Raw genomic sequence first — 27,149 nt, 5'->3', positions numbered from 1 at the left:
GTAACGGGTACAAATTGAAATTTAGATTCGATATTAGGAAGAGGTTTTTTACTGGGAAGGTGGTGAGACACTGGCACAGGTTGCCTAGGGAGACAGTGGATGCCCCAACCCTGACAATGTTCCAGGCCAGGTTGGATGAGGCCTTGAGCACTGGACCTGGTCGAGTGGGAGGTGTCCCTGCCTATGGCAGGGAGTTGGAACTAGGTGATCTCTAAGATTCATTCCAACCCCTTCAGATACTATGAACTATGGTAGCAGCAGATGAGTAATGGGTATAAGTGTGGGGAACAGTACCAAGGTGATGATTAGAAAACATAGTAGGAAGGAGAGCATTATCTGCATCTCTACTGAAATTTCCAGTTAATTTAAAAATAAATAAATACATGTGTCAGTTGCAGCAGGTACAGTCAAAAAATTGTGATGTAGGTGTGGAAGCCAAACAGTTTTAGCTTTAAATTAAACCTCTGTAAGCTCTTAATGCAGTCCTCATTTCTAATCAGTCTATCAGAGAACCACAAGTACTGCTCGTAGTTTTTGTTCTGTAATTTCCAAACACAGTACTCAAGGGAGTGAGATATACAGGGTGTTGTCTTTTGTATAAAACTCTAGTTTCATCTAAAATTCTAGAATAGTAGCTTAGTTAAAGCAAACTGCATTGGGAGTCTAGGAATGGGAATGAACAAGGGTGTGCTAAGTCCTGTGGACCTATTCCTGTGATTTAGAGATTTAAGCCTTAGTCTGTAAATCTGTTACAATACTGTACTGTCCCTTCACCTTCAAAAAATTACCACCATGGTGGCCATTCTTATGGCTAGGTGAGTATTTCAAGTGAGTATATCCAAATGAGTTTCCAGTCTCTCAGATGTTGATTTCAGTTTTCTTTTGCTGCTTTTCACTGAGTTCAGTTGTGCTAGTCTTCTACATATTTAGGTCATCTGTCTTTATGTAAAGCAGTAATGCATCTGCCCTACAGACTCCCAGTTAACATTTTATTTCAGATACCAGTTAATGTTTTCCTCTTTTACACAACTAAAGATACTTGCATGATACTGTCATAGTTCATGTAAACACAAGTCCAAAAGCCTTGTGCTGCTGCTGCTGGTGTCCTTCATTAATGGTAAAGTTTCATCTATAATCTCTCTCAGCTGAGGATCTGTGAGCTTTGCTGTAACCTTAGGTCTCACTCTTTGGCATTTCACACTAGCCATGAGCATACTCTGCTCTGGTTCTGCTTTCAAAGGGACAGTCTCAAGGGTATCCTCTGGCCTACCTGGCTGTCATGGCTTAACCCCAGCCAGCAGCCAAGAACCACACAGCCGCTCGCACTCCCTTTCAGAAGCAAACTACCTTTCATTATTATATGTTATAAACAGCTTATATGTGTATGGTTTACTGAGTGATCATCCATTTCTATGTGAGTTTCAGTCTTAGACTTCTTGGTTTTTTAATTAACCTCTTCATTTCCAGTCAGGGCAGTGTTGTTTTATTGTTACTCTAAACTGTAGTTTGAAGTCTTTGTGGTGATTTGGCCATGAGAAGCAGCAGTCTGAACACTCACTGAGTTAGTGTCCCTTTTCTCAGATTGTGACTATTTGTGTCAGCTTCACTGTAAAACCAATTGAGTAACCCATTCTCTGAAAGTTTACTTCAAGGGTGAGTTAGTTTTCATCTAGGTTCATTCCCCAGCATGGCTGTTTGTATTGCTTCATGAGTAGCTATGGCAGCAAAAGAGAGGGAAATTTGGGGTAGGAATGAGCATCTGGGCCCAGGAGTGTGGGAGTGCGGCTTTTGGTCACAGTAGGAGCTTGTGTCCACTTAATTTTAAATACAGCTTTTTCAATATTGTCTGTTTTTTCCCAGGGAAAATGTACTTTTGGGGGAAATGCTTTTATCCTTAGTGTCTGGAATTTGTCTGTTGCAATTCATTGATTTGTAAATAACGACTACTAAAAATGGGCAGATGAGAGTGATGCCGTTTACTTCTAGAAAGTCTTCAGTGCTTTTAGAACAGCTGAGGAAGATGTATGCTTAAAATGCAAAATTTTAGAGTCACAGAATGGTTTCAGTTGGAAGGGACCTTAAGGAGCATCTAGTTCCAACCTCTCTGCTGTGGACATGGACACCTTCCACCAGACCAGGTCGCTTGATGCCCAATCCAGCCTGGCCTGGAACACTTCCACTTTTTTTAAGAAGAATGAAAATGAGAATTAGAAGTGGTAAGCCATCTAGAAGAAACAATGAAAACTAAGTTTGGAAAGGCTGTGGTCTTTTAGCAGATAATGCTTAGCTTACACTTCTTCAAGCATGATTGTTTAGTCTGTGGTCTAGAGGTACTGATGCAGATCTTCATGGACACACTTTGTAGTGCGTGTGTACATTCTGCTAAATGTTCTGCACTAAAATAATGTTAGTACAGCAACTCATGCAAGTAATTAATATGTTTTGAGTAAAGCAGTTAGTGTCAATAAGGCTTTATATACCTGTTACATTATGGCTGTTTTTTAGCACTGGACGTACAAGCATGTATGTGTAGCTCTTTAAACAGAAAACATAGGCTTTTATTGCAAATCTTGTTTCTGTTGCAGTAAGTTGGCTTTTCCTTTCGTATCCAGTATATCCGTTTTCTTGTTGACAACAAAAGCATAACCCAACAAACAAAATATAAAACATAGTTTCTGGTTTGTTTGTATTTGTTTTGTACACTGCTAATGTAATGTAAAAACTTTGTGCAGTCTTAAGACGTGATTTTACAGTTTTGACATGTCCTCATCAGTTATTTGTTACAAGAACAGGCATTTCTTAAAACAGCATACAAACTTCACCAAGTCTCTACATATAAGTAGGTCTTGGGGCATTATTAGCGGAGCACTTGTGTATAGAGTAGAATCTGATAAGCTCTAAAGTATCTTTCTTTCATTAGTTCATTAGTGTCTTCATTTGAATTGGAGCAGCTGCAAGAAGAGATTGGGTCATGAATCAGCAAGTGTATCTTTAGTGAAACTGTAGCAATAATTCACTTTTACCTGAGTGCATGAGAGCTGACATTTGAGAGAAATGAACAGCAATTAAATGTGCCAGAGGATTATTTGAGGTTTGTGTTTAACTGGACAGATGTATTTGGAACTGTAACAAGAGTTTTATTCCTTTGTTGATGTGTGTTAGAAATGAAGATTTCTAATTTAAAAAAACAGTCAAGAGAATGTATTTATTATCTTGGTCCCTGCTCTTTGCTAAATCTCTTACGTTATTTCTTTCTTATGAAACTCATTTGCATAAATATAGTGTACAGATGATTACTGTAGCTCACATTTACATTATATTATTTTCTATGCAACTATTCTTTTCTGACAGTATGGACCCCAAAAAGGCCCTAGTGCTTAGGGAGAAATGTCACAAGATGAAATGGTGCAACCTCAGAAAGTGGGAGGCATGTCAGTGACTGAGCATCTTTCTAGGAACGTTATAGGAATAACAAGCAAAATGCTATAGCAGTTTTGAGCACTGTGCAAGATGACTGCCTGATTTTTTAACTTGGTTTTTCCTCTCTATGTAGAATTGGATTAATCTGAAACCTGGGTTTATCATGTTCAAAATACTGTTTCCTTGGAAACATTCCATAAAATTAAACTTGTTTTCAATTCAAAATGAAAGACTTAAACTGTCTATGGCATATTTTGAAACATTTAAAGAGAGAAAAATTTAGCAGCTCATTTCTTATTGTGATTGTGCAGACAATAAGGATCTTGAATTAGCATATTTCTACAAAATTTTAATGGAGAGTAACCATATTAAAGTTGAAATGCAGTTACTTTTTTTGTGTGCTGTATTTCTGACCTTACAGTGTCAGTGAAGAAAGTGTAGAAAACTATAGGAGAACATTATTCAAACTGTTTGTCCTTGAAAGTCAGTTGTGAAAGCCCTTTAGAAGATGATTGAGTCTTAAAGTTCTTACAGATGTTGCACTTTTTTCTGCTTGCACTCTTTTCCAAGATACAAACTTGGTGGTTAAACACACTGTACCTGTTTTGTAGGCTATATGTTTTTTCCAGAGTGTTAATCCTACATTTTTTAATCATCAATTCATTCAAAACATTAGAATGTTTTCAGTTGCATTATTTATGGGTGCAAATATCGTTAGTGCTTGGACTTAGGCTCCTTACAGATATTATGATAACTTAGGTTTTAACACTGTGGTTGAAGTTGCTTTCTTTAAATGCATAGCATGTAAGGGGTGAGATACCACATTGATTATTTACTTTCCCCATCACCAAAAGAGCTTGTTTCTTTGAAGCATGATTTAATTATAATGATATACATTATAACCTACATGATGTATGTTTTAATGTCTTCAGTAGAATATGTAGGCAGAATGAAAGTCAAAAGGAATTTGACTCTTTGTAGGTAGTAGGTTGCTAATGAAACCCCTGGACTAGGGAGGCTATTTTACTTTTTTCATGATGTAAATATATGCTAAATTATTTTCCTTGTCTTTATAAATACAGTATGGAATATTTTGTTGGAGTTTTTTTAACTAGAGAAGTGAGTATTTAGTGCTTAAATTTGTCTTAAGCCACTAGTAAGCTCTTTGAGGTATCTGTGATTTGGTATAGATTCTATATTTCTCTTTATGGAATGGGCAGCATGGGATATAATTAACCTGAGTTCTGATTATTATCAACTTGCATATCAAAAGATCTTCCATGTACTTTTAACACAGCCGCTAAAAGATCCTAATGGAACAGTTTCAGATAAAAATCAGAGTTGTATATCTTTTATATGAACTGCTGGATTTTTTCTGTTTATCTTCTAGCAGTCTGCAGTTCTGTACCATCTCTCATTGCTATTTTTTCTGTATATTTGGCTCTGGGGTTTTTTTATTTCTCACATTCAGTCTATTCAGGCATCCAAGTAGAAACTTTAGGCTCCAGCAAAAATGTGAATTTAGGTCTTTGACTAGAAAGATACTTGAGAAGAAAACAGTTTTTGTGAGCTTGCTGCTTCTTATACATTTCACTGCAGAAAAGCCTAGGCTTTTCTGTATGTGTAAGAGGAAAAAAGTGGCTATCACGGTGCTTGGATTTTTTGACATTGACTTCTCTTCTGCTTTCTGGCAAAAAGCTGAATCTTCAGCAAATTTAAAACTGTAGTTTTGTTTATTCCTAAGGATTTCTTTATGACTTGTTGCTGTGAAATGTGAACTAGAAGATGTGCTGAGACACTAAAATGGTAATCTGTACCTTAATTGAACTGGAACAAGAATAAATACAATTTGAAATGAAAAATCAAGACCTTGTAAGATGCACTTGCTTTCTTGGTCCTTAATACCAAATCGGCTGCACTTTAAATTGGTTTTCAGTTATAGTCTCTTATTTCAGTCGCTTGTGGGTTGATTTCATGTGTTCTGTGAGTGGTTGTAATTTTGTGAGCTCCTGTAAGACTTGGGCACTTTAATGAGGTGATGAGTAGCAACCTGTGGGACTGAAATTGCTCAGAGGGGCTGCTTAATAGAACAGGTCCCTGGTGACTTCATTCCACTTGCTGAGGTAAATGATCCTCCTGCCACAGCAGGTGGGGAGCTGAGGTGGAGGGACAGCCCCCAGGTGCGGAGGGAGGTGATGAGGGAAGTGGCATCAGAACCACACCATGATTCACCCTCTCTGGTGTCTCCAACCATGCTGTGTCACATCCGTTTTTGGAAGGTGCTACAGGATGGACTGCATGTGCTGCATGGTGTTGACACCTCTTTTTTTTCCCCAGGACAGATCTTATGGCATGACATAGTCTAAGTGGACCTGTTCTTCCTGTCTGTAACTATCTTCTGGACCAAAGCTATTCATGTGACAGGACAGCAAAAAAATGCATCAAGAGCTGACTGAGAGCATTCTGGGCCTACATCGCACCTGGGTGCCAGGATGTCTGCTTGTGCTGCCCTGCGTTTTTATTGGAGACTAAGGCAGAGAAACTTAAATGCATAGCTCTGCCACTGTTCTTCTGATTCTAAATATGAACCTAAGCAGCAAACAGGAGAACAATTTGTGAAATTCCCACTGAAGCAAGTCTTAATGACTCTGGACTTAAATACAGGTGAAGTGTCTTAAAAAGCCAGACAAAAAAGTTTTTAAACCTGTGAAAGTTACAGGTGTGAGGAAAAAGAAGGTTACATGCAGTGATTTGGCATAAATGCGACTCCTGTTGATAAGTTTTAGAGCATTTATAGCCTATCTGTCATGGTACTGTGTTCCCCTCCATTTATAGTGTGCTAATCTAGTTGAACATGAGATTAGCTATCCATCAACTATTACAAATACTTAATTGTCTTAATTGACGAGTCTTTAGTTTCACTCACTTCCAAACCGTAAGCTGTAGACATTCCTTTTGCCTTGTGAGCGATGTCTGTACTAAATGTATTAATTATTTGAAATGTTTTAATCTAACTTTACTCGAGTTTCTAATAGTAGCAAGTCTCCTTGATGAAATGGTGTTAACATCTCAAGTAGTTGTATGCTTGTAAGTTGCAAGCTGGAATCTCAGGGAAAAATACATAGTGTTGAACATCTGTCTTCTTACTGAGATGGTGTCAGTGCCTAGGGCCTTCCATTACCTTACCCATTGCCAGTGGGTAAAGAATCATTGTTCCCAGCTGTATTAAATATAGTGTGTCTGTGTTTACCATTGCTATTAAGGTAAAGAGGAGGCTTGGAAGTTAGGATATCTGAAGGAGGAAAAACAGGTGGGACCAAAATGTTGCCTGAATGATGATTTTCTATCTCGCATTTTACATTTTTGTGTAACCTTAATCTTGTTTCTATAAGAGTACTGAAACAAAACTTTGGTTGGGATGAAGGCTTTTCAGTATGTCTTGCACTGAAAGGATTTTTGGAGTCAGTGGAGTTCTTTAAGTTATCTTAAAATATTTTTTTACAAATGAATGTCCTTTCTTTATTTAATAAGGCCTCCTGAACAGGAGACTTTACAAGAAGAGATTTTTCAGTCTTTACGTGAGTATCCTTCATGCATCAAACACCAGACTGTGCTAATTACAGTTCTACCATCATTATTTAAGGAAAAATCAAGGGGGTTTCACTTGTTGCTTTCATTTATAATGGCTTTGTTGAATCTGCTGCTGCAGTGGTGCCTCAGTGATATAATTAGCAATGCAGCAAAGACGTATCCTTTTGTTTGTTGCCCTTTGCTTCAGCTCTTCAGTATCTCTATAAACATAGTATCTGATATATATGGTTTATGCTGGTATGTTGGACGGAGAGGAAGATGATATTATACCTTAGAAATTATTGGAGGAGGGCTTTGTAAGTGTCATAGAAGCAGGTAACTGTTGGAAGTGATCCATAGAAAAAGCAGAAAGCCCAGTACACAATTAACTATATCACTTCTAGTGAGATTTGCTGCTCAGTTTCATTCTGAGTGAAATGTATTTAAAACAGCAGATTAACCTGTACTTCCAAGTGAAGTAGCCGCTTAAACATTGCATTTTATGAGATGTGATATACAAAGGTCACGTTTGTTGACTTAAACTATTTTCAGATTGCAGTGGGTGAATATTTTGTTTTCATAGAGTTTATTATTTCGTGACAAATTTATGTTAGCTAATGCGAACTAGTGTCAGAATGCTTTGAGTGTTGTGATAACTAGGAAATGTTAGGTTTAGGTGACTTTTGGATGCTTTAGTTGTTTGGGGGAGTTGGTTTATTTTTGGCAAGGGGGAATGGTGAAAGCCTAGCTTTTAATTTTGCCGCTTCTCCTTTTGTATTCCTGTTGTCTTCATCGTGACATTGAGACGAATCATTTTTACTTGAGAAACAAGCAAAATAGATTTTCCTCACTTCAAATAATGTTATTTGGGGGCAGGGAAATTCTTCATTTCAGCTTTCCAGTATTTGTTACTAAGTTGCTGGCAATTGTGCTGTACACTGACTTTATTAAAACTACCTTTTGTAAAGCTTTCTTTTGGATTTTATTGACCTAGCCATAGCTTGTTTAGACTTAAGATTACTGGTTAGTATAGTAAAAATATTATCTTTAGTTTTCCAGCAGATTGCTGGCAGCTAAGTGACATTGCTGGTAAATTTCTAAAGATAGCATTCTGCTCTGTGGTCCAGTCCTTGAATGTTTTCGTGTGATCTTTTCTGAAGTGCTGTACAAGGATGCATTTTGCTGCTGAAATAGTGCACAGTTTTGCATATATGTTTTATAAAATTACTCATTCCAGTGTGTCTGCAAAACATCATTAGGTATGTTGAAGATTATGAAATTGATATGATGATGAGCTTTAAAAATAAGGCATGGCCTTTTGCTTTTTTTGTTCATGCTTTAAGCATCATGGCTAATACTAGTATTATCCATCGATAACCCAGGATGAAGCAAAGAAGAGAAAGTTGTCCTTACCTCCTGCAGAGACAGAACCTGTCTGTATTAAGCTATATATGCAAGGAATTATTTTTCAGCTCCTGTGCTCTTATGCCACTATTAAATGACCTCTCAACAGCTTAACTGGTATATGATTGCCAAGAAACACTGTGTTCACTAATGTCCCACATGTATATGTATTTTTGTTAAAGTCAGATACATTTCTTCTGTTCTTTCGTTTTTAGTTACATGGGAATTGGGCTTTCGGCACAGGGTGTGAACATGAACAGACTACCAGGTATGTTTCTGTTACTTACATTGCTTAACTGTGTTTTTGTAAAATATGCTTCACCTCTAAGGGAAGGTTTTGGTAGGCAACAGTGTGTACGTGACATCTGTGTTACATCTATTACCAGAGTTACGTGATGCTTGCAGCTGAAAAGTTTAACTTTACTGTACATTTGCTCCCGTGCTACTTCCCTTAACTCCTGCTGTTATTTATAACATTATGCTGACACCTTTTAGAGAAGAAACTGTTTTTAAAATTTTCATCGTGTTTCCTGATAAAAACAAAGCTATAGATTTCCTTGCCCTGTAAACTGAATTTCTAACATTAAAGATGATGTACTATGATAAAAAGTTTCTGTCAGACATGGAGGGAACTCTACTACTGTCAGTTTCTGTGCCATTGCCTTTCCAACTGTAATAGTGAGGGTGTGCAGCACAGTTTCAAGTTATGACTGTTCCATTGACTTCCTGATCAGGGACAACCTTGTTAACAGTTGTCTGCAGTATCTCTGTATAGTACTTACAGAAGTTTTGTGTGTGTGCACACAAAAAGTTGGGTTTTTAGTAGATCTTTAAATGTGTAAAAATTACCCACTCAAGAAACAAAACCAACTGACTCTTGAAATTACCAAAGTATAAGATCATGTTGAATTGATCTTAGACTGTCTGCATTCTTTTACTTTTGCGTATTAACTTTCTTACCCAAATGTTCTCATAGAGATTCTTGTGATGACTACAAGTCCCAGTTACACTGTGAGCACAGCTAAGGGTCATGAAATATTAGTGGGTGGCATTAAGTTTGAGTATGATTTAGGATGCATTGCAAATAATTATCAAAGATGCTACTAATCAATGTAACTACAGTAATTTGGGGTATTTAATTTACTGAGAGATGCTTAATGTGGTACCAGCTGAAGCTACTGATGATACAGCTTAAGGGTCTAAGTATGGAAAATACTTTCAAATTAACCTGTTTGGCAGCAGCTTTTCAGCAGTTCAGTATTGAATTGCAGAGGGTGTAGACAGGTATTTTTAAATAAGCACAGACTAAAATTGCTTGCTGTGAATTTCATTGAGTAGTGCAGCATTATGAAGCTTGTTAAAAGGTTCTGCAGCTTCTTCACCTGCAAAATCAGCACCATATTTGCATAGATAATGATTTGCTCCTGGCTGTGACTTTCACCTGTATTCACAATTTGTTTCCTTTTTTCTGGTAATTTTTAATTTTAGGGGCAGCAAAGCTAGTGACACTTCAGTCTGGAGATTTTTTTATTATGCAGAGGCTGCTTGCTGCTGAATAGTCATTGAGCATAATCAGGAGTAGAAATGTGTTTCCCCAGAGATGCATGTTTGGGTTTTAGCCAGGAGAATCTGATTATGACATATGGTAGCAATAGTTTTGCAAAATGCAAAGGAGAATCTTCACTGCTTTACTGGGACATGTCAGATCTGCATATAGCTTTTTGAATTTCAGTGTTGTAGCTATTATATTTTTGGTGTTGGCAATTTTCTATGTTCAGTTAAAGAGAAAACTGTGTTACCTGAATTTGCATTACCTGTTATGTACTACAAATGGAGTTACTTGTTCAGCCATTTTGATAAAAGAAGTTGTCATTTTGAATAAAATTATACAGATTTTTTAGATGTGAAATCTTAAAAAGCAGAATGCTGAGCATAGTAATGAACTGTATTAACCTGGTTAGAATATACCAACTTTGCATTGTCTTTTTATTTAATAATAAAGGAAATTAATAAATTGCAAATGTTTTTGTTCTCTAGGTTGGGATAAACATTCATATGGTTACCATGGAGATGATGGACATTCATTCTGTTCATCTGGAACCGGACAACCCTACGGCCCAACGTTTACTACAGGCGACGTCATTGGTTGTTGTGTCAACCTTATCAATAATACCTGCTTCTACACGAAGAATGGACACAGCTTGGGTATGGAGAAACCTTGCCTTTAATGATAACGTTGTGACCGTAAGTCGGTTGTAAATATGAAACTCTCTTCACCTCAGGAGCAAAGTGTTGGAATAGTTCTTTTGATAATCTATAAAGCGATTAAAGAATTGGGAAGAACAGTTTGTGTGCCGCTTGCACTAACATTCTTTGTGAATTTGGGAGGATTTGTTATAGCATCTCGTTCCACAAGACCTGTGTTAATGAACTCTGCTGCTAAATCCATGAATAATGCTTGATGTTTATAGGTAATAGAAAATAAGAGAATTAGAGATATGGATATAGCTAAAATTCATCGCTGCTTTATGGGGGACACTTAGCCTTCGCTAAAACCTTACATTGGACGGGTGTTATTTTGAACATATGTTGAACAGTGTCTTTTGGATTCCCAGTCTGGAGTCATTCATAGTTGGGCTAAAGCCGTAAATTATACAAGTTGTGCTAAAATGAAGTCTGTTAAATTCCTGTGGTAAATTTTAGTATTATGCAACACTGCAAGACAATTTTTGAGTTTGAAGATGTTAGGAGTGAGTAGAGTTAAATTCTGATGGAGTATCTATTTGAGTTACTTAATGCAATTTAATGAGCAAAGATACAGAGGGTAAAGAAAGAAGAAAAACATTTTCCTACATTAAGGAGAGAGTGGGAGCTTGGAAAGAGGTCTTGGAATTCTGCTGAGGGGAGCAGGAAGTTCCAAGGGGTAAAGCTCAATGAAGAATAAGGGTTTTGTCATAGGTAGAAGCGTGATAAGGAAAAGAGAGGGTATCTTGAAATGAAATAAGAGGTGATTGAGATAGGTATTCTTGAAGTTGCTCTTCTATTTTCTCGCATTGGCAAACATCAAGAAGGTTTTGAAGGTAGGAAGGGGAAGGACATGGTTTAAATTCTCTTTCTTGTCTCTCTGAACAAGGCTGCCAATTTGTTTGCCTGGGGCCTGAGCAAGCACATCTGACTTGAGAGGTTTCCTGCCCCTGCTCAGAGCAGGGCTTAGATGTCTCCTGAGTCAATTCCAATTGATCACTTCTTTGATTCTGTTCTGTCATAATTTAATGTTCCTTCTAAATTGAATGAGCCTATATACTTGGACTCAATACCTTGATACCTATGGCAGTGGGACACTTGAACCATGCAGTGTGTAGTTCTGTCTTTTGGTCCCTTTGCAGGATATGTCCAAGTGGAAGATAATGGGCTTATGTTTGCCCTAATCTTTAACAGGGTTAAAGCTGAGAAAGATAATCTTACCTTATTCCCTTTTTGAAACTAGTAACACTGTGCCTGCAGGTAATTTGGATCAATTGAGCAACTAAAGAGCCAGTGGTTTTCTGACTACCCTTATGGTCACATGCATGGAAGAGCTAAGAAGGGAAAAGCAGAACTCTTTTTCAGTGGAAGACTTAAAGCAGACTGGATTAGGCCAACTGTGAAACAACACTGCAAGTGATTAAAATCTGTTTTTAGAAGGGAACAGAATGGCATAGGTGAAGAGAGGCTAATAAAATGTCATCTGTCATAGACAGAGTCTGACAAACATTTTATGGATTTCAGAAGGAAACCTGACAGCTGTTCTGCTATCGTGGGCTTTGCTAGCTTGAATTTCTGACAGAGGAAAATTGATTCTATGTTGAGTGGAAAAAGAAATCAGAAATTTTGGCTATCTTGCTGCGTTGTTGCTGCTGCTAGTTGTCCAGAATTCCTATATGATCGTGACTTGGAGGACATTTATGTTTCTTCTCTGGGCCACATATGTAGTGTAGAATATAGGAAATCTCTGGCTTAGCCTGGTATTTGATGCTACAGAAAGGGCTAAGCAATTCTCATGCAAGTGTGCAATCCTCGGTTGAAAAAAAACAGAAAACCAACCCCCCAATAAACCCTAATACTACATATCACTCAGTCATCATTTATGTGTCATGCCTACAGCCATGGTTATTTTGGAAAAGTGCAGGTTGGATGTCAAAATGTGCCAAACAGAGAAAGTGGTAATAGCTTAGAAAAAGTTAGGGTGAGAACAGGTAATAAGTAAAATAATAGCTTTGAGATGTGATGGGAGGAAACAGATTCACTCTGTGTGTCAATCTTTTGTCTGAAAGAAAGGAGTAAGGAATCCAGATGCTCTTGAGATCTGAAATCTTGGTGAAGAATGGGGGTAGAAAACAGGGGTGGAATTTGGGACAAAAGGTTAAAAGCTTTTTCTTCTTAAATTTGAAAATAAGAGTTTGAAGGGATAATTGGATTTGAATAACTATGCATTTGTAAAAAAAAAAATAAATTTAGGAAATACTTGCAACAGTAAAGGAAATGATGAAATACTGTTATTATTTGGCTATCAGAAGGAGATTTCCTGATACTTACTTTTGAACTGAAAGCCTCCTGCCCCCCAAAATTGCCTGAAATTCCTGAAGTGTGTAGAGGTCAGACTTTTCTCTAATCCTGGGACAGCAAAATCACTCCCTTGGTCTTATGGCTAGATGGATGCTTGTGATTATGTAACAAGATACTAAGTTGTTCCATTTGAAAATAAAACATGCTGGTATGGATTAGAGTGAAACATTTACCAGGCTCATTTGGGGTGTTATAGACATGTGCTGCTTGTGTAAAGATTGTGAGTACTTAGGAAGAAAAGTAATAGCAAACAAGACACCATTAGATCTTGATGTTGCAGCATTGAGACATGCCAGTGAAAAAGTACCTTCAGATATCCTTGCCTTTCTTTTTGATTTTAATATATAGCTAGAATTTTCATACTTTTTAATCTGCGTATCCGTATGATGTTTGCTAAATCTTATGCCCTATTTTGAAAAAATTAAGGGCAAACTGAGTGTGTTTGAGTGGCAGGTACTTCTTGCCAAATATTCCCTTTATTACTTAAAAACATGAGTTATGCCTAAGCATAGTGGATTTCACCCTACTTAACTACTTATTTCTAAGATGGTTTGGGTGAGTTTTATGATGATGGACTTGAGAAAATGAAACTAGAATCCAGACACATGGAAATTAATGTTAATTTTCTCTTCTTTACAGGCATCGCTTTCACAGATTTACCGGTAAGATAAGTGCCTTTTCAAACAGTTTTCCTTTGTTTTGTAAGCAGATGTTTCAAATCAAACTAGCATTTACCTTTTCCTTCTTGGAAATACAATGATAATCTACTTAACCAATTTGATATCGGGTATTTCTCATCAGCGTTTCAGTGGTGATTTGTTATTTGAAGCAAAAGCAAGAAGATTCTTGGTTTTACACTGATCCTCACAAGGGCTTTTCCTTTGCAGGTATATAACAGGTGGTTCTAATGTAAGTTTAGCAGAAAATAATACATACAAGTAGTTACTACCTACTTTGACATGTTCAAGCCTTACCTGCAAAGTCAAAGCTATATTAAACACCAACACGGGGCATGACTACTTGAGGCACGGTCACTGTAACTCATGCTTGATGTCTGATTCTTCAGACTCTTTGCTTCATAAGATCAAATGTATCAAATTACTTTATTTAAAGAAAGCTGCAGTCTTGTAGATTTTGAGTCAATTAACTTGTGCTGTCCTTTAAAATTGTTCCCTATGCTGCTATCCCTATGATACAGACATGATACTGCATTTTTTTTGTTGGCTGTTTTCTCATCTACTTCATTTCTAATTTACTCTGGTTAGGGTGCAGTGTGGGATGCACATCCATCTGGCCAGCTGCTCCATTTGTTGTGGCTTTAGGAGTCAAGGACAGGTATTAAGGAAAAATGAAGTCAGTAACCCAGGGAGCCTCTCAGTCCTGCCACAGCATTGGGTGCTCCATGTAGGAAGCCACTGCCACTGTCCTGGATCTCTGAGATCCTAGCAGGGCTCCTTGCTAGCACATGGTGCTAGCACAGGAAAACTGACTCTGTAATCTGAAGTATGAAGCTGGACCCTTCCTCGTTTGAATCGATTGTTTTCATCTCATTAAAAGATTTTAGACTTGTGCTTTGTTGATTAGACTAGATAACACTATGAGCAATATGTATTTTTTTAAAATAAAAGGTCTATGAAGGAAAACGGGCAAGATTTTCTTTAGCATGGTTTGAACAGAGTATTTTTCTTTCATTTCACTGGGTTCAATGGGCCTCAGAACTTCTGACTTCTATGTTGATAACTTCTTACTGATAGCTTTCATTTATTTTAGCTTATGGTTCTGTAGATCAGCATACCATTATACCATACCACCACTGTCTGCAGTGTAAATACAATGTAGGTGTATTTATAAATAACTTCTTAAAAAAACAAGGAAAAACCCCCCCAAAACCACACAAAAGACCCCAGGAACAAAACCCCAGTCATCCAATTGATTGCATTGCCACTGCTGAGATGCTTGTTGCATTTAGGAAAATTACTTTGATCCTACCAGGCAGATTTTACTTTTCTCATATTTGTCATATTTCAAATTTGCATGGAGACCTAATCTCTAAGCAGGAAATAAAACTGAGACAACAATAAATGCTTTAAAGTCTTTTTCTAGATACAAGTCCAGGAATTCACGAGAACTTCAATGCACTGTTACAGTTCTTTTTAGGCACTACACTTGGACTTTGAGGCTATTGAGTTTTCTATCCTGTCAGTTCTTACCACTAAAATTCAGCGATGTTTTAAGTATTTCACCCCAAAAGGAAAATGGCCCACTTTGTAAGTTTAATTTTTGTTCTCTTCTTAAAAGCAAAACCCTGGTCTTTAATAAAAGAAATTGTTATTTAATGTTTTGTAAAATTGAAACCAAAAGTTGTAAACTTTAGCACAGTTTAAAAAGTATGTTTTCTGACTAGGATGATCCGTAAGACTTTCTTCTTTCAAACTAAAAAAAATGATGACCACTGGGAATAAAATTAATCAGTCATTGTATTACTGGGTTGGCAGAAGTTGCTTTTACTGCTGGACAGATGGTCCAGAGGTATTTTGCTCTTCACACTACCAGTAGCAGTGAGGATATAAAATATCAGAAAATGGGGAATTTAGAATAAGAGGAAAAAACTAATTAAAAAATTTCTTGCAGCCAAACTTGTACCCTACAGTAGGGCTTCAAACACCGGGAGAGGTGGTTGATGCTAATTTTGGACAACATCCATTTGTATTTGATATTGAAGACTATATGCGAGAATGGAGAACCAAAATTCAAGCACAGATTGACAGATTTCCAATAGGAGATCGGGAAGGAGAGTGGCAAACAATGATTCAGAAGTAAGACTTTGAATTTTGTTCATTTTGATAAAAGAAGTTGTTAATTGTGTGATTTCAGAGATCTTTAAATCATTGTGTCTATTGTCTTATGCAAAACATGATAGTATTAAAAACTAGTACCAATAATTTCGTTATAGCGGGTTTGATAACTGTGTAAAATGAAGCATGAATAGATTTGTTTATGCATTATAATTTGGGATTTATAATGATTCTGTTCCAATTTGACTTATCTAATGTAGATTGGGGAGTTGGGAAAAGTTGCCATGGCTGTAATGGCACTTGTAATACTCTGGGCTGTGGAAATTCCCCTTTGTATTCTCAGCCTTTGGCATGGCAGGTTAAGTTGTACCTCCTTAGTGTCTCTTGGAGAAATGGTGGTTTTGACTTTGCACTTTTTATTTTTTCAGTGAAAACAGAAGCTTACTGTGCAGAAATTTCACTTCATTGTATGTAACGAGCAAAAAAAACTTAATTAGCAGTTAATATTTTAACTGACCCTACCTTTAGGTGAATGATTATTTTTATTCGAATTCATCATAATGAAGTTATGCATCGATTATGTTTCAAAACTTATTTCCTGTACAGTGTTTTGAAGGAGGTACTGGCTCTTACCTGAATTACTTTTGTCTGACTTGTACAGAAATGTCTGAATTTCGAGCAGAATTCTTTAATTGGGTCACTTTGTTTCAGCAAAGGGTTTTTCTACATTCAGAAGTTCTTGGTTTCTTACCTGTACTTAATAAGTATTTCTGGGTTTTGTTTTTGTTTATTTTTAGAATGGTATCATCTTACTTAGTTCACCATGGATACTGTGCAACTGCAGAGGCATTCGCCAGATCCACAGACCAGACTGTGCTAGAAGAATTAGCTTCCATTAAGAATAGACAAAGTAAGGCTGGAAAGCACATTACATCCCTTTTTCTCCCTTCTCCTTAAGCATCATTGTAGAATTTCCTTGCAGCACTGCTGCATAGTGCAGTTCTTTGCTGTCATATAAAGTTACACATGTATGAACAGCTGGTTATGAAAAATTTACGCACTAACCCTTTGGAACATGTTTGATGTAGCAGAATGTGGTAAATTACCTGTTGTCTTTTCTCTTGAATGGAAAAATGTGATCTGTCTTAAGCAGGTGTGTGTAATGTCTTTAAACAGAGTGTTTGTGAGAGCTAATGGGTCAGTCACAAATAGGAATATAAAACTCAGTTGTGACAAACATTTAGACTTTTATCTTGACTATGGAAAGGGATTGAGTTTAGAGAATGCTTTATGAGTTAAATCAAATCTGAGTCTTCCTGCTTACAGATGTGAGGGGGAAGAAGACAAGGAGAACTAACAGCAGTTTGTTCTAACTTGCTGTGGCAGTGCTGTTTGGCAGTCTGATTACACAGTGCCTTTCCCTTCCATTTAAATCCCTGCTGTATAAATACAAGCATTTGTGTTACCGCATGACATACCACATGGGGAAACTGTTCTGGTTGAAAAACAACCCATTTGTTGGGCTGTTTTTCATGTGGATCAGTCTCTCTGTTGGTGGATAGAGCTGTGAGGCTGTTTGCAACTTGTGCCAAGTGACAGCCACAGAAGAATCAGCTAAAGCAGGGAGTGTTGTGAAAAGCTTTACTCAACTGTAACCTGACTGGAAGTGTGTTGTAGGTGAGAGAGACTAAATCCTTGTTTTTCTTACTCAAAATTGAACCTGTGGGAGTGGGATGCAATTTGGATGTTCTTGAGTGACGATAGTTTGGTGTGTGCTTATTTATAAAGTTGTGAAAATGAGAGAAATAAATTGCAGAAGAGTGTCTGCAATCTTATTCTAGCTCTAAGTGCAGAATCTGACTACAAAGTAGTTGTATGCTGGCAATAAATAAGAATTGTGAGTTCTCATTTAGATATATGTAGGTGGAGTGAAGTTCTTAAATTTTCCTCTTGAACTTTTTAAGGAAGCATGATCTTTCTTTACACTATTTTTTTTCTAAGAGGAAAAAAAATCTTGTTGACTGATGGTTGCAGTGTCTTGTAGTTGTTAACTTATGTGTATTAATCCGTAAGCTGTCCGTATAACTGATGTTGGTTTTGGTGAACAGAAATTCAGAAACTGGTTTTGGCAGGATGAATGGAGAACCCATTGAAACAAGATAACAGCTGTATCCAAGTTTACTAGAAAAAAATCCTAATCTCTTATTTGTTTTTTGGTGAACAGGAATTCAGAAATTGGTTTTAGCAGGAAGAATGGGAGAAGCCATTGAAACAACACAACAGTTGTATCCAAGTTTACTAGAAAGAAATCCTAATCTCTTATTTGCATTAAAGTGAGTCTTCAAATTATACAGATGTGTGTTTATAGATGGCACAGTACCTTCTGAGACAAGACAGTTACTCATTTAAAGCTTTCACAGAAATTTAAACAAAGTTAAGCTGCCCTTTTTAGAAAATGTGTATATTTCACTTTTTTATGATCTTATCTGCTACATGTTTAACTAGGTTTTGTCATCAAGGTCCTGTTTTGCAGCATAATTCACATCTCCCTGTAGACTTGTTCTCTAGAATTGAGTCTTGTAGGTTTTTTTAATCAATTTTAATCCATTTGGGCGTCAAATAAAAGTTATAATGAAAACCGATACAGTGTCACAGTCAAGAAGGTTAAAAATCTTGTTGGCATAAGTTATTCTGTTCCTCCAAATGGGTGACTGACTTAAAAGATCAGTTTAAATGATCTGTTTCGTTCCATGTCACTTTACTAGAAACCTCTGGCTAAAACTGTGGAAATTCCATAATCCCAAAGAGTTCTCTTGGCTTCCCAGGCACACAATAGTCACCTTCATTCTGGCATTTTTTTACTTGCCAGCTGCGCTGTTCCTCTAGAATTTTGTATCACATTGCAGTGTTTGTATGCAGAAAGAATCTGTTATCTCCTGTAAAAGAACAAAGCACTTTAATTTTATGTTCAGTTAAGTAACTTGGAATGTGTTTGAAGTCTGTCATGCTCAAGTGCTGAACAGAATTCACGTGATAGTGCTGCAGACTTATCACAGAATTCACAAAATGAGAGCATTTTGATGAAAGACTTCGCTCGATAACGTCAGTTGTATGTTATCTTTTTCTCAATCTGTCTTTCTAAATTTTGCCTGTTCCATTGAGGCGATTGAAGCCTAAAGCATAAAGCAGTAGTACTGAGCTTCCTCAAAGTCTGTAGTAAAACCTCCTTATCTAAATAAAATTGACAAAGAACAACAGCCTCTAAAGGGAAGGTTTGTATATGAGCTTGCTTTTCAAACTGTTCTCTAGTGCAAATGTTTAATGTTAAGAGTTACCCTTTAACACTTACTGTTCCAGACAGTCAAACTATGTTCTCATTTACTCTGAGAGATATGACAGACATGACAACATAACGACATATCCTTCTCAAGAAATAACTTTGCCCCTGACAGCAAAACAGTTAAGAAAATACACGTTAGCTCTCTGAACTTTGAGGACTTAGTGACAAAGTCTGTCCTCGAAGGATAATATTCCTGTTCTCCTCCCTCACAAATTGGTAGTTGTGGTGAAATACTCCAAAGCTTATTCACGATTGGGTTACTGACATCCAGCATTTTGTTGAGTCAGACTTGTTCTGTATTTAACACTAAAAAGAAATCATTGCTATTCTTGGTAATTTGAAATGTGTGAATTGTTTTATTAGCTTAACTTTCTGCCTTTTGTTTAGGGTGCGCCAGTTCATAGAGATGGTGAATGGTACAGACAGCGAAGTGCGGTGTTTGGGAGGCCACAGTCCAAAATCTCAAGACAGTTACCCTGTTAGCCCACGATCTTTCAGTAGTCCTAGCATGAGTCCCAGCCATGGAATGAATATTCACAATTTGGCAGCAGGCAAAGGGGGCAGCACACACTTCTCTGGTAAGTTCATGTGGAGGATATACCACACAGATTTGTATATACTACACCATGTGGATGTTTTTCTGTTTAGTAACTAAGTATCACAAGAAGTTACAAATCCTTGTAGACTGACCGTTTGTTTTGTGTAAGATTTGATACTGAATGCTTTGTATAAATGTATAGTTTAATGATTAAAACATGTGACTTTCAGTCACTGAGGAAATTGAAAGTGCATGGATAGAATCACACCTATTTTGCATATGCATTTAGTTGTACTATGGGTTTGCAAAGTAGGTTGTCACCAATTTAAGAGATTCTTTCCTATGGTAGATGAGAGGTTCTGACACAAATTTCTGTTGTCCTATTGATGATAATTTATAGTGTGGGCAAGGTGGTTTAAATCCAGTAAGTGGTGTATGCAATCCATTTCCTATGGTTTTGATGGAGAAGCAGGAACAGCTGCAGCTGTGTAGGAAATATCAGAAGCTGCAGGGTGAGGTTAGGTAGAAGACTTTCTGCTGGCAGCCACATTTCAGTCTGCACAGTTGAAACAATTCTTAAGAGCATCTAGATAATGGGAGAGCTTCAGTGGGAAGCCGTCAATGTTCAGAGCTGCCCCATGCCTATGGGGAGATCCCTGTGCCTTCCAAAGAACCTTGCAGAGAAGTTGAGCATGTTAAAATGGTACATGAATGTGTCATCCTTGAAGCCAAGACTCCTGGGGTAGGAGAGACCATCAGCTTTCACTTCTGTTTAATTTTTAAATTCAAACTGGAGCTGATTTGGGGTGCTGGGAAGGACAGCAGCTTCCCTTTTCTTCCCTCTGTGTCAAGAGTGTGCCATCACATGTGTGAGTGGAGATTCAGATTCAGATTTTCTGTTCCTTCTTCAGGCAGTTACTGGGATGTTGTCATGCTTTAACCCCAGCCTGCAACCAAGAGCCACACAACCACTTACACTCCCTTTTCCCCCCTTTCCCTGCCCTGGTGGAGTGGGGAGGAGAAACAAAAGTAAAATATATCGTTTGAGATAAGAGCAGTTTAATAACTGGGAACAAAATGAGATAAAATACTAATGGATAATATAAAGGGAAGGAAGAACCAAAACCCAACAAAGCAAAACCAGTGATGTACAATACAGTTGCTCACCACCCACAGACTGATGCCAGCCCCTGTTCCTGGATTGGCCCCCTGGGTAATTCTCTCTGTGTGTGTGTCCCCCTCCCCCCCCCCAGTTTGTGTACTGGGCATGATGTTCTATGGTGTGGACTATCCCTCTGGCTAGTTCAGGTCACCTGTCCCAGCTATGTTCTTGTGTACCTTCTCACTGGCAGAGCATGAGACACAAGAAAGAAAACGGCCTTGGTTTAACATAAACACAGCCTAGCAGAAACCAAAACATCAACATTATTCTCATTCTGAATCCAAACAGCACTGTACCAGCTACTGAGAAGAAATTAACTCCATCCCAGCTGAAACCAGCACAGATGTATTGTAGAAAGTACCTCTACCTTTTCCAATTTTGAATAGAGAGATGCCCCTTAATAAGCAAATTGATGAATATGTTATTAAAATCAAGGTTTGGGATTTCCTAAGTGGCAGCAGCTGTTTTCTTTATAATAAGCCCTTTCTGTGACCTGTTTCTATATTGGAAGATACTAGGGAGCCCCTGGTTTTGATAGAACTGGCAATTACATGTTTGCTTCAAATAGTAGTTTCTTGATTAGATTTTAGAAGGGTCAGAAGAGATTTTAGCCAGACATTGTAATTTCACAGCATGGTGTAATTTTATTTAGCAGAGCACAATATTAACAATTAAAATAATTACATGGGGAAGGAGGGAGTTTGTATTTAAGTATAGCAACATGTAAAGTATTCAGCACAGACTTCTACTGCACATTTATCAAAAGAATTACATGATTAGGAATTAGTAAGATGCATGTTTGCATCCATTCATAATGATTACGGCGGCCTAGAAAAGATCTTCAGATCTATCAGAAACAGTGCCTCAGTTCTAAACAGTGATTCCATGCTGGCACAGCTTCCTGTTTTAGCAGCGTATTATTAGTGCACCTGAAAAACTTTTTCATGTCTGTGTTTGTACTTGTTAATTAATGCTTAACTTCTGCACTGTAGAAGCCTGAAAGGTTCAAATACCTGAAACAGAGGTGAAGTATTTGGGTTTGGCAAATCTAGTGTGTATTGACCAAGAACAATTATACTATACTTACTCCACTTTTATAAATTGGTACTTACAAAGAAGTTTGTAGATGATTACAATTATTAAAACTTTTCTTTCAGGGTTTGAAAGTAGTTGCAGTAATGGAGTAATATCAAATAAAGCGCATCAGTCTTACTGTCACAGTAAACACACGACCACCAGCTTGAATGTACCAGAGCTCAACAACATAAATGTATCAAGATCACAGCAGGTTAACAGCTATTCCAGGTGAATAAACTACAGATGTTTCTGACTTACAGCAAGGCTTGTGTTGTCATCCATGTGCTTGCATTGCAGAGAAGAGTTTTCAGTGGGATTTGATGTGACTTTTTTTTCTTTTTTTAAGGACAGTTGAAACACATAGTGTAAGGACCAAGAGCTTCTGAACACTCTGGTGTGTGTTGGTGTTGTTTTGATGACTTGAGCTCAATAGACTCTTTTTGTCTGGTTGGGTTAAAGAAATGCAATGGACAGAAATAAATTACCATGTTCGTAGCTATTTATGGTCTGTTTTGAAGTTGTGCAGTGAAGATTAACTAGCTATCTGGCATTTGGGATTTTAATTTAAGCCACTGACATTGATTTAAGCACATTGCATTTAAGTAATGACAAGTTTTCCAGATACTCTCCATTTGTGGCAGTATCTGCACAATTGAGATGCATATGAGATGTGGACTCCCTTTCATTGTGCATACCAGGATTGTTTGCCTGCTCCAGTCATTGTCACTTGTGAAAACACACTCAATTTAGAGAATGAAAATAAAAATATCAACCAGTTAATATGGTTACCCACAACCAGTAAATATTAAGCTCTGTGTTGCACAGATGCAACAGAACCTAATTTAATATAAAATACAGCAGTACTCGACTGCGCTGTCAAAAATAGATCCCCAAAACTACCAAGTAGGCTATGGTGATGCAGTGGTGATAACCAAAAGCATTTCCGTTGGATAGTGATAATTGAAGTAGAACAGTAAGAGTAACAATTTACTTTTTAGCTTCATGGTTTCTGTTTGCATCAGCAGTTGCCTCTGCCAAAAAGCCTGGCAGTGTCCAGGCAACTCAGAGATTTTTCACAGGAGGAAGACAGTTCCTTGGCTGTGCTATTGCCCAGTCAGAGAGGCCTTTTGGTTTCCTTCCTCAAAGGAAGCTGAGTATTTTTGGTTGCTTAGAAGCAAGATATTAAACTTCTAAATTGAACCTTTTTGGTCTTGACAGAGGTTTTAGGTTGTTATTCTCCATGGCAAAATAGAACTGGGTAGGATGAAACTGTCAGCAAAGCTCAGTCCCCAAAGCTATGCTGGTGTTTTCTAAAAGCACTTCTGTGACCTGCTGTGAGCAAAGTGTGGTGAGGAGTTGAATGCTTTGAATTTGCCTCTGAGCATCTCTTCAGTGTTTCGGTGTACTCAGTGTTTGCTTTGGGGTTTTCTTTTTCTTTTTTCCCCCCCTGTCATTCCACTGACAGTAAATAAGAGACCAATGCATTTTTGAAAGAGTTACCTAAATATGATCTTTTCAAAGTAGACTGTATATTGACTTAACTAGGATTAAAAAAAAAGTAGGTATAGTCTATTTTCTCAATGCTTTTTCTTCAGCTCTGTGTGTACAGATATATAAACAAGGTAAGAACTTTTTGGTGTGTGTATAGAAAGTGTTATATTCCTTACTCCTGAATAATGGTGGACATGTTTAATTTTGCATAGTCTGAAAATAGTATTTTGCTGAAAGCTAACCTTAGTCGAGATAGCCTTAAAATTTCTGTGGTGCTCTGGTATCACCAGTTGCTATGGAAGAAACTGTGGTCTAACTTAGGTTATCTTCACAACTTCATTACAGTACTTCCTCAGCTTGGCTACTGAAAAGCTGCTGTTAAAGATTACCATGTACTTAAATATGAATAAAACTTGTATTTATTACTCTCTTTTCAGCAATGATGTAGACATGGAAACAGATCACTACTCCAATGGGGTTGCTGAGACTTCATCCAATGGCTTCCTAAATGGTAGTTCTAAACATGATCACGAAATGGAAGAATGTGACACAGAAATGGGTCTGCAGTGATATTTCTTACATTTTTATTAAGTGATGGCAACAAGGTTATGTTTTTACTTGCAATGCTTCCCAACTTGAAAATTAGGGTTATTAGCTCAAATCTTAATTTTTTTGTTTGTCTATTTTGCTGTTACTAGATGTAAATCTTATAAGTGCTGATTTAGGTGGTCCAATATCAGTGTGAGAACAGGGAAATAGGTAACTCACAGCTGTTGAAACTAGCATCAATTTCTAAGGAAGTACCTTTGAAAAGAAGCACTCTATTGTGTAGCACCCCCAGGTTTGGTGGGCAGATTGCTTCTCCACCTCCCCCTAATCCTCTTCCCATTCATGGTTTTCATGGCACCTTTGTGCTCCACACAAAAATTCTAAATCTGTTCTATTTGTGCATGCAAAGTGCTAATATTTAATGTTCAAGAAAAGAGCTATATTTGGAAAATGTGTAAAAAAATTTTTTTTCATGTTTTCCACCGAAAAAATACAGGTTTATATAGTTGTGGTCTAAACATTAACTTTGTTTTACTTAACCTGCTTTATACGCAGTCATACCTGATGGCATTAGTGATAAATGAGTATTTAAATCCCCTCTGATTGCACACTGTAAAAACATACTGTTTACTCTGTCAGATATTGGGTGCTGGCTCTCCCTGTCCTGTAAAGGCAGTCACATCGCTTAAGTGCATGCAGGTTGGAGTGTAGACACAGGCTGTTACTGCTGGCCATGTCTGAAGCAGAGGAGGAATGCAGCCCAGCCCTTTGTGCAGCTGCAGAACGAGGTTATTAAACAATTGATTTAAGCAGATGCCAATTAATGGCTAGTTTAAATGGAATGTGAAATTCCAAACATCGCTGGTAGACTTTCAGAATGCTGCAGTGTTTACAGAGACCTGTGACTGCTTCACAGTTCTGCTGTTCCTGCAGCTTTGATGGTAAATACCAGGTAACTGTTGAACAGCAAATGTAATGCTATTATAGCCCTGGAGGGGGGAGATGCAAGTTGCCAGACTGTTTTCCCTGCGTTGTGCTCTGAAGCTGGATGATAACAAGGCCTCGTTTCTGTGACAGAAAAACCAAAACACTTCTTTACTCTCTTGCAGCCTTTTCCACAGAGACTTGCTGTGACAGACATGCAGCGGCTGCACAGGGCACAGAGTTGTTTGTGTTTTTTGTAATGTAGTTGTTTTCTGCCTTTGGAAAGTGATGTCCTAGATTAGGCTGCAGCTAGCAACAACCCCCACTACTTGAAGACTTGTGGGTGCTTCACCTTTGTAAAAAAAGAAATGTAGCTCCTCCACCTACACGGTTTGAGTTTGGTGGTTTTTTGCTTTTTGAAATACTCCTTAATGCTGTGTATGTACTGTTAAGTAGGCAGGTGTTTTGCAGATGTGATATGCTGACACCTAAGGGGGAGGAAAAATAAAAGGCTAGTTATAAACTCTTGTTTGAGATAGTGGTCAAAATACATCACTAGATAGAAAAAAAATACATCACTAGGTAGAAAATGGGAAAGAATGGGTTTCTAATTGAAATGTACATCAAAATGCTCAGTTGTAGTGTTCTGCTTGATTACAGCCTAAAATGTCAAAATTATTAAGATAATAGATTATGCAAGGATGGTTGTGTAGCAGCATCCATCATAGCTGTTCATGAGGGTTTACCCTCTATTAGCAGTTCTGGATTTGGCATATCTTGGAAGTACAATACCAAAGAATTAAAAAAGTGAACAGTGTGGACTTCTATTTTTGTTGCTATTAATTTTAAACTCCCATAAAATGTTAGGGTAGAATTTGGTTTATAGTTGAAAAATAACCATTGCAAGATAAATAACATGTGTTGACAGCCTTTGCCGTTAATTAACAAAGTCTCTTAATATTTATAAAGGAGCAATTCAGCAGTGCTCAGTAAAGGAGTACATGGTGCCAAGGTCTCTCTCTCTCTGAGAAGACAGCTGTCTTTTGAGTGAAATCAGTGCAGATTCTCTAGATCCATAGATTGTTACTGGCAGTTCTATTAGTGGTGATGATGACGATATCGTTTTTGCAGAAGTAGATTCAAGTCAGTTAAGACGTCAGCTATGTGGTGGCAGCCAAGCAGCCATTGAAAGGATGATCCACTTTGGAAGAGAATTGCAAGCAATGAGCGAGCAGCTAAGAAGAGAATGTGGCAAAAACACAGTGAATAAGAAAATGCTCAAGGTATGTTAATTCTAGAAACTGTGGTGTTAAGGTGTATAACTGTGCTGCCCTGCAGGAACTTTTTACAGCATGCAGTGCTAGACTACTGTTCTGCTCTAATTTCTGCCATTTTTTCTCTGTCCAAGAGCAGTATTCTGGCCAGCTGTGATGTAGCACTGTCTCCTGTCTTGTCCATGTAGCACATGCACAGGGAAGATAATTTTGTGCTGTAATACAGTTAAACCCAGAAATTAATTTAGCACTTTCATTTCTGACCACATAACTTGGCCTGTTAAATCAAAGTGCTGGTTTTGGCTCTAATGATAAACGAACCACAGGAGGATTGGTACAGATGCCCAAAATGTGCTCTCTTTAGTACTTTGCGTGTTAATTAGTTTACCTTGATTTGAGACTGTGCTGGAAAAGAATTCCCCTGCCAAAGACTGCAGGCAGTTTTCAGTCTGTTTTTCCTTACCTCATCGCTCATTAGAATACTGCTACCTTCTGCTTTGCTGTTGGGAAAAACACTGCTTGCTCCAAATGGAACAAGTCCCGTCACAATTTTTTTTTATCCCTTTGTATTGATGGACACTGACAGTCACCTTTGTGATTCTGAATCCAAATAAGTGAAGAAAATAGTCTGTGTTTTCACTAGTAGCCTACAGCTGTGAGATGTAATAAAAATCATCTTTCCCACAGGATGCATTCAGTTTACTGGCATACTCAGATCCCTGGAGCAGCCCTGTGGGAAATCAGCTTGACCCGATACAAAGAGAACCGGTGTGCTCTGTACTTAATAGTGCAATACTAGGTAAGTATGGTGTGGTGGCTGTCACATGTGGGGAGTGCCTGTCCCTCGTCCCAGACCAGGTGGCCCTGCTGCTCTCTGCATCAGGCGCTGGGTGAGTGAGTAATGAAGGATAGCAATGTTAAGGTCATCCCTTCTAGGAAAAGAGAGGGGCAGTTTTGGGGGATGCGTTAATGTAACATGTACTTGCCTTTGTTGTTCAGA

At 37.7% G+C, this 27,149-nt stretch overlaps 1 protein-coding gene across 1 annotated transcript in view; it reads left to right on the top strand.

Annotated features, from left to right (window-relative positions):
* Positions 1 to 27,149, top strand: part of RANBP9 (RAN binding protein 9) — a 40,311-nt gene that overhangs the window by 12,042 nt on the left and 1,120 nt on the right. Inside the window, exons 3-13 of the mRNA XM_009083810.1 lie at positions 8,610 to 8,662; positions 10,432 to 10,599; positions 13,639 to 13,661; positions 15,631 to 15,815; positions 16,592 to 16,704; positions 18,019 to 18,127; positions 19,522 to 19,712; positions 21,992 to 22,139; positions 23,840 to 23,961; positions 26,007 to 26,158; positions 26,837 to 26,948. Of these exons, the coding sequence (XP_009082058.1) occupies positions 8,614 to 8,662; positions 10,432 to 10,599; positions 13,639 to 13,661; positions 15,631 to 15,815; positions 16,592 to 16,704; positions 18,019 to 18,127; positions 19,522 to 19,712; positions 21,992 to 22,139; positions 23,840 to 23,961; positions 26,007 to 26,158; positions 26,837 to 26,948 (1,372 nt within the window). The 5' untranslated portion in view covers positions 8,610 to 8,613. The remainder of the gene's footprint in view (positions 1 to 8,609; positions 8,663 to 10,431; positions 10,600 to 13,638; positions 13,662 to 15,630; positions 15,816 to 16,591; positions 16,705 to 18,018; positions 18,128 to 19,521; positions 19,713 to 21,991; positions 22,140 to 23,839; positions 23,962 to 26,006; positions 26,159 to 26,836; positions 26,949 to 27,149) is intronic.

Source organism: Acanthisitta chloris, unplaced genomic scaffold (assembly GCF_000695815.1).
Source record: "Acanthisitta chloris isolate BGI_N310 unplaced genomic scaffold, ASM69581v1 scaffold2391, whole genome shotgun sequence".
Lineage (NCBI taxonomy): Eukaryota > Metazoa > Chordata > Aves > Passeriformes > Acanthisittidae > Acanthisitta > Acanthisitta chloris.
Note: the sequence above shows the minus strand (reverse complement) of the source record. Positions and strands in the feature narration are given on the sequence as shown.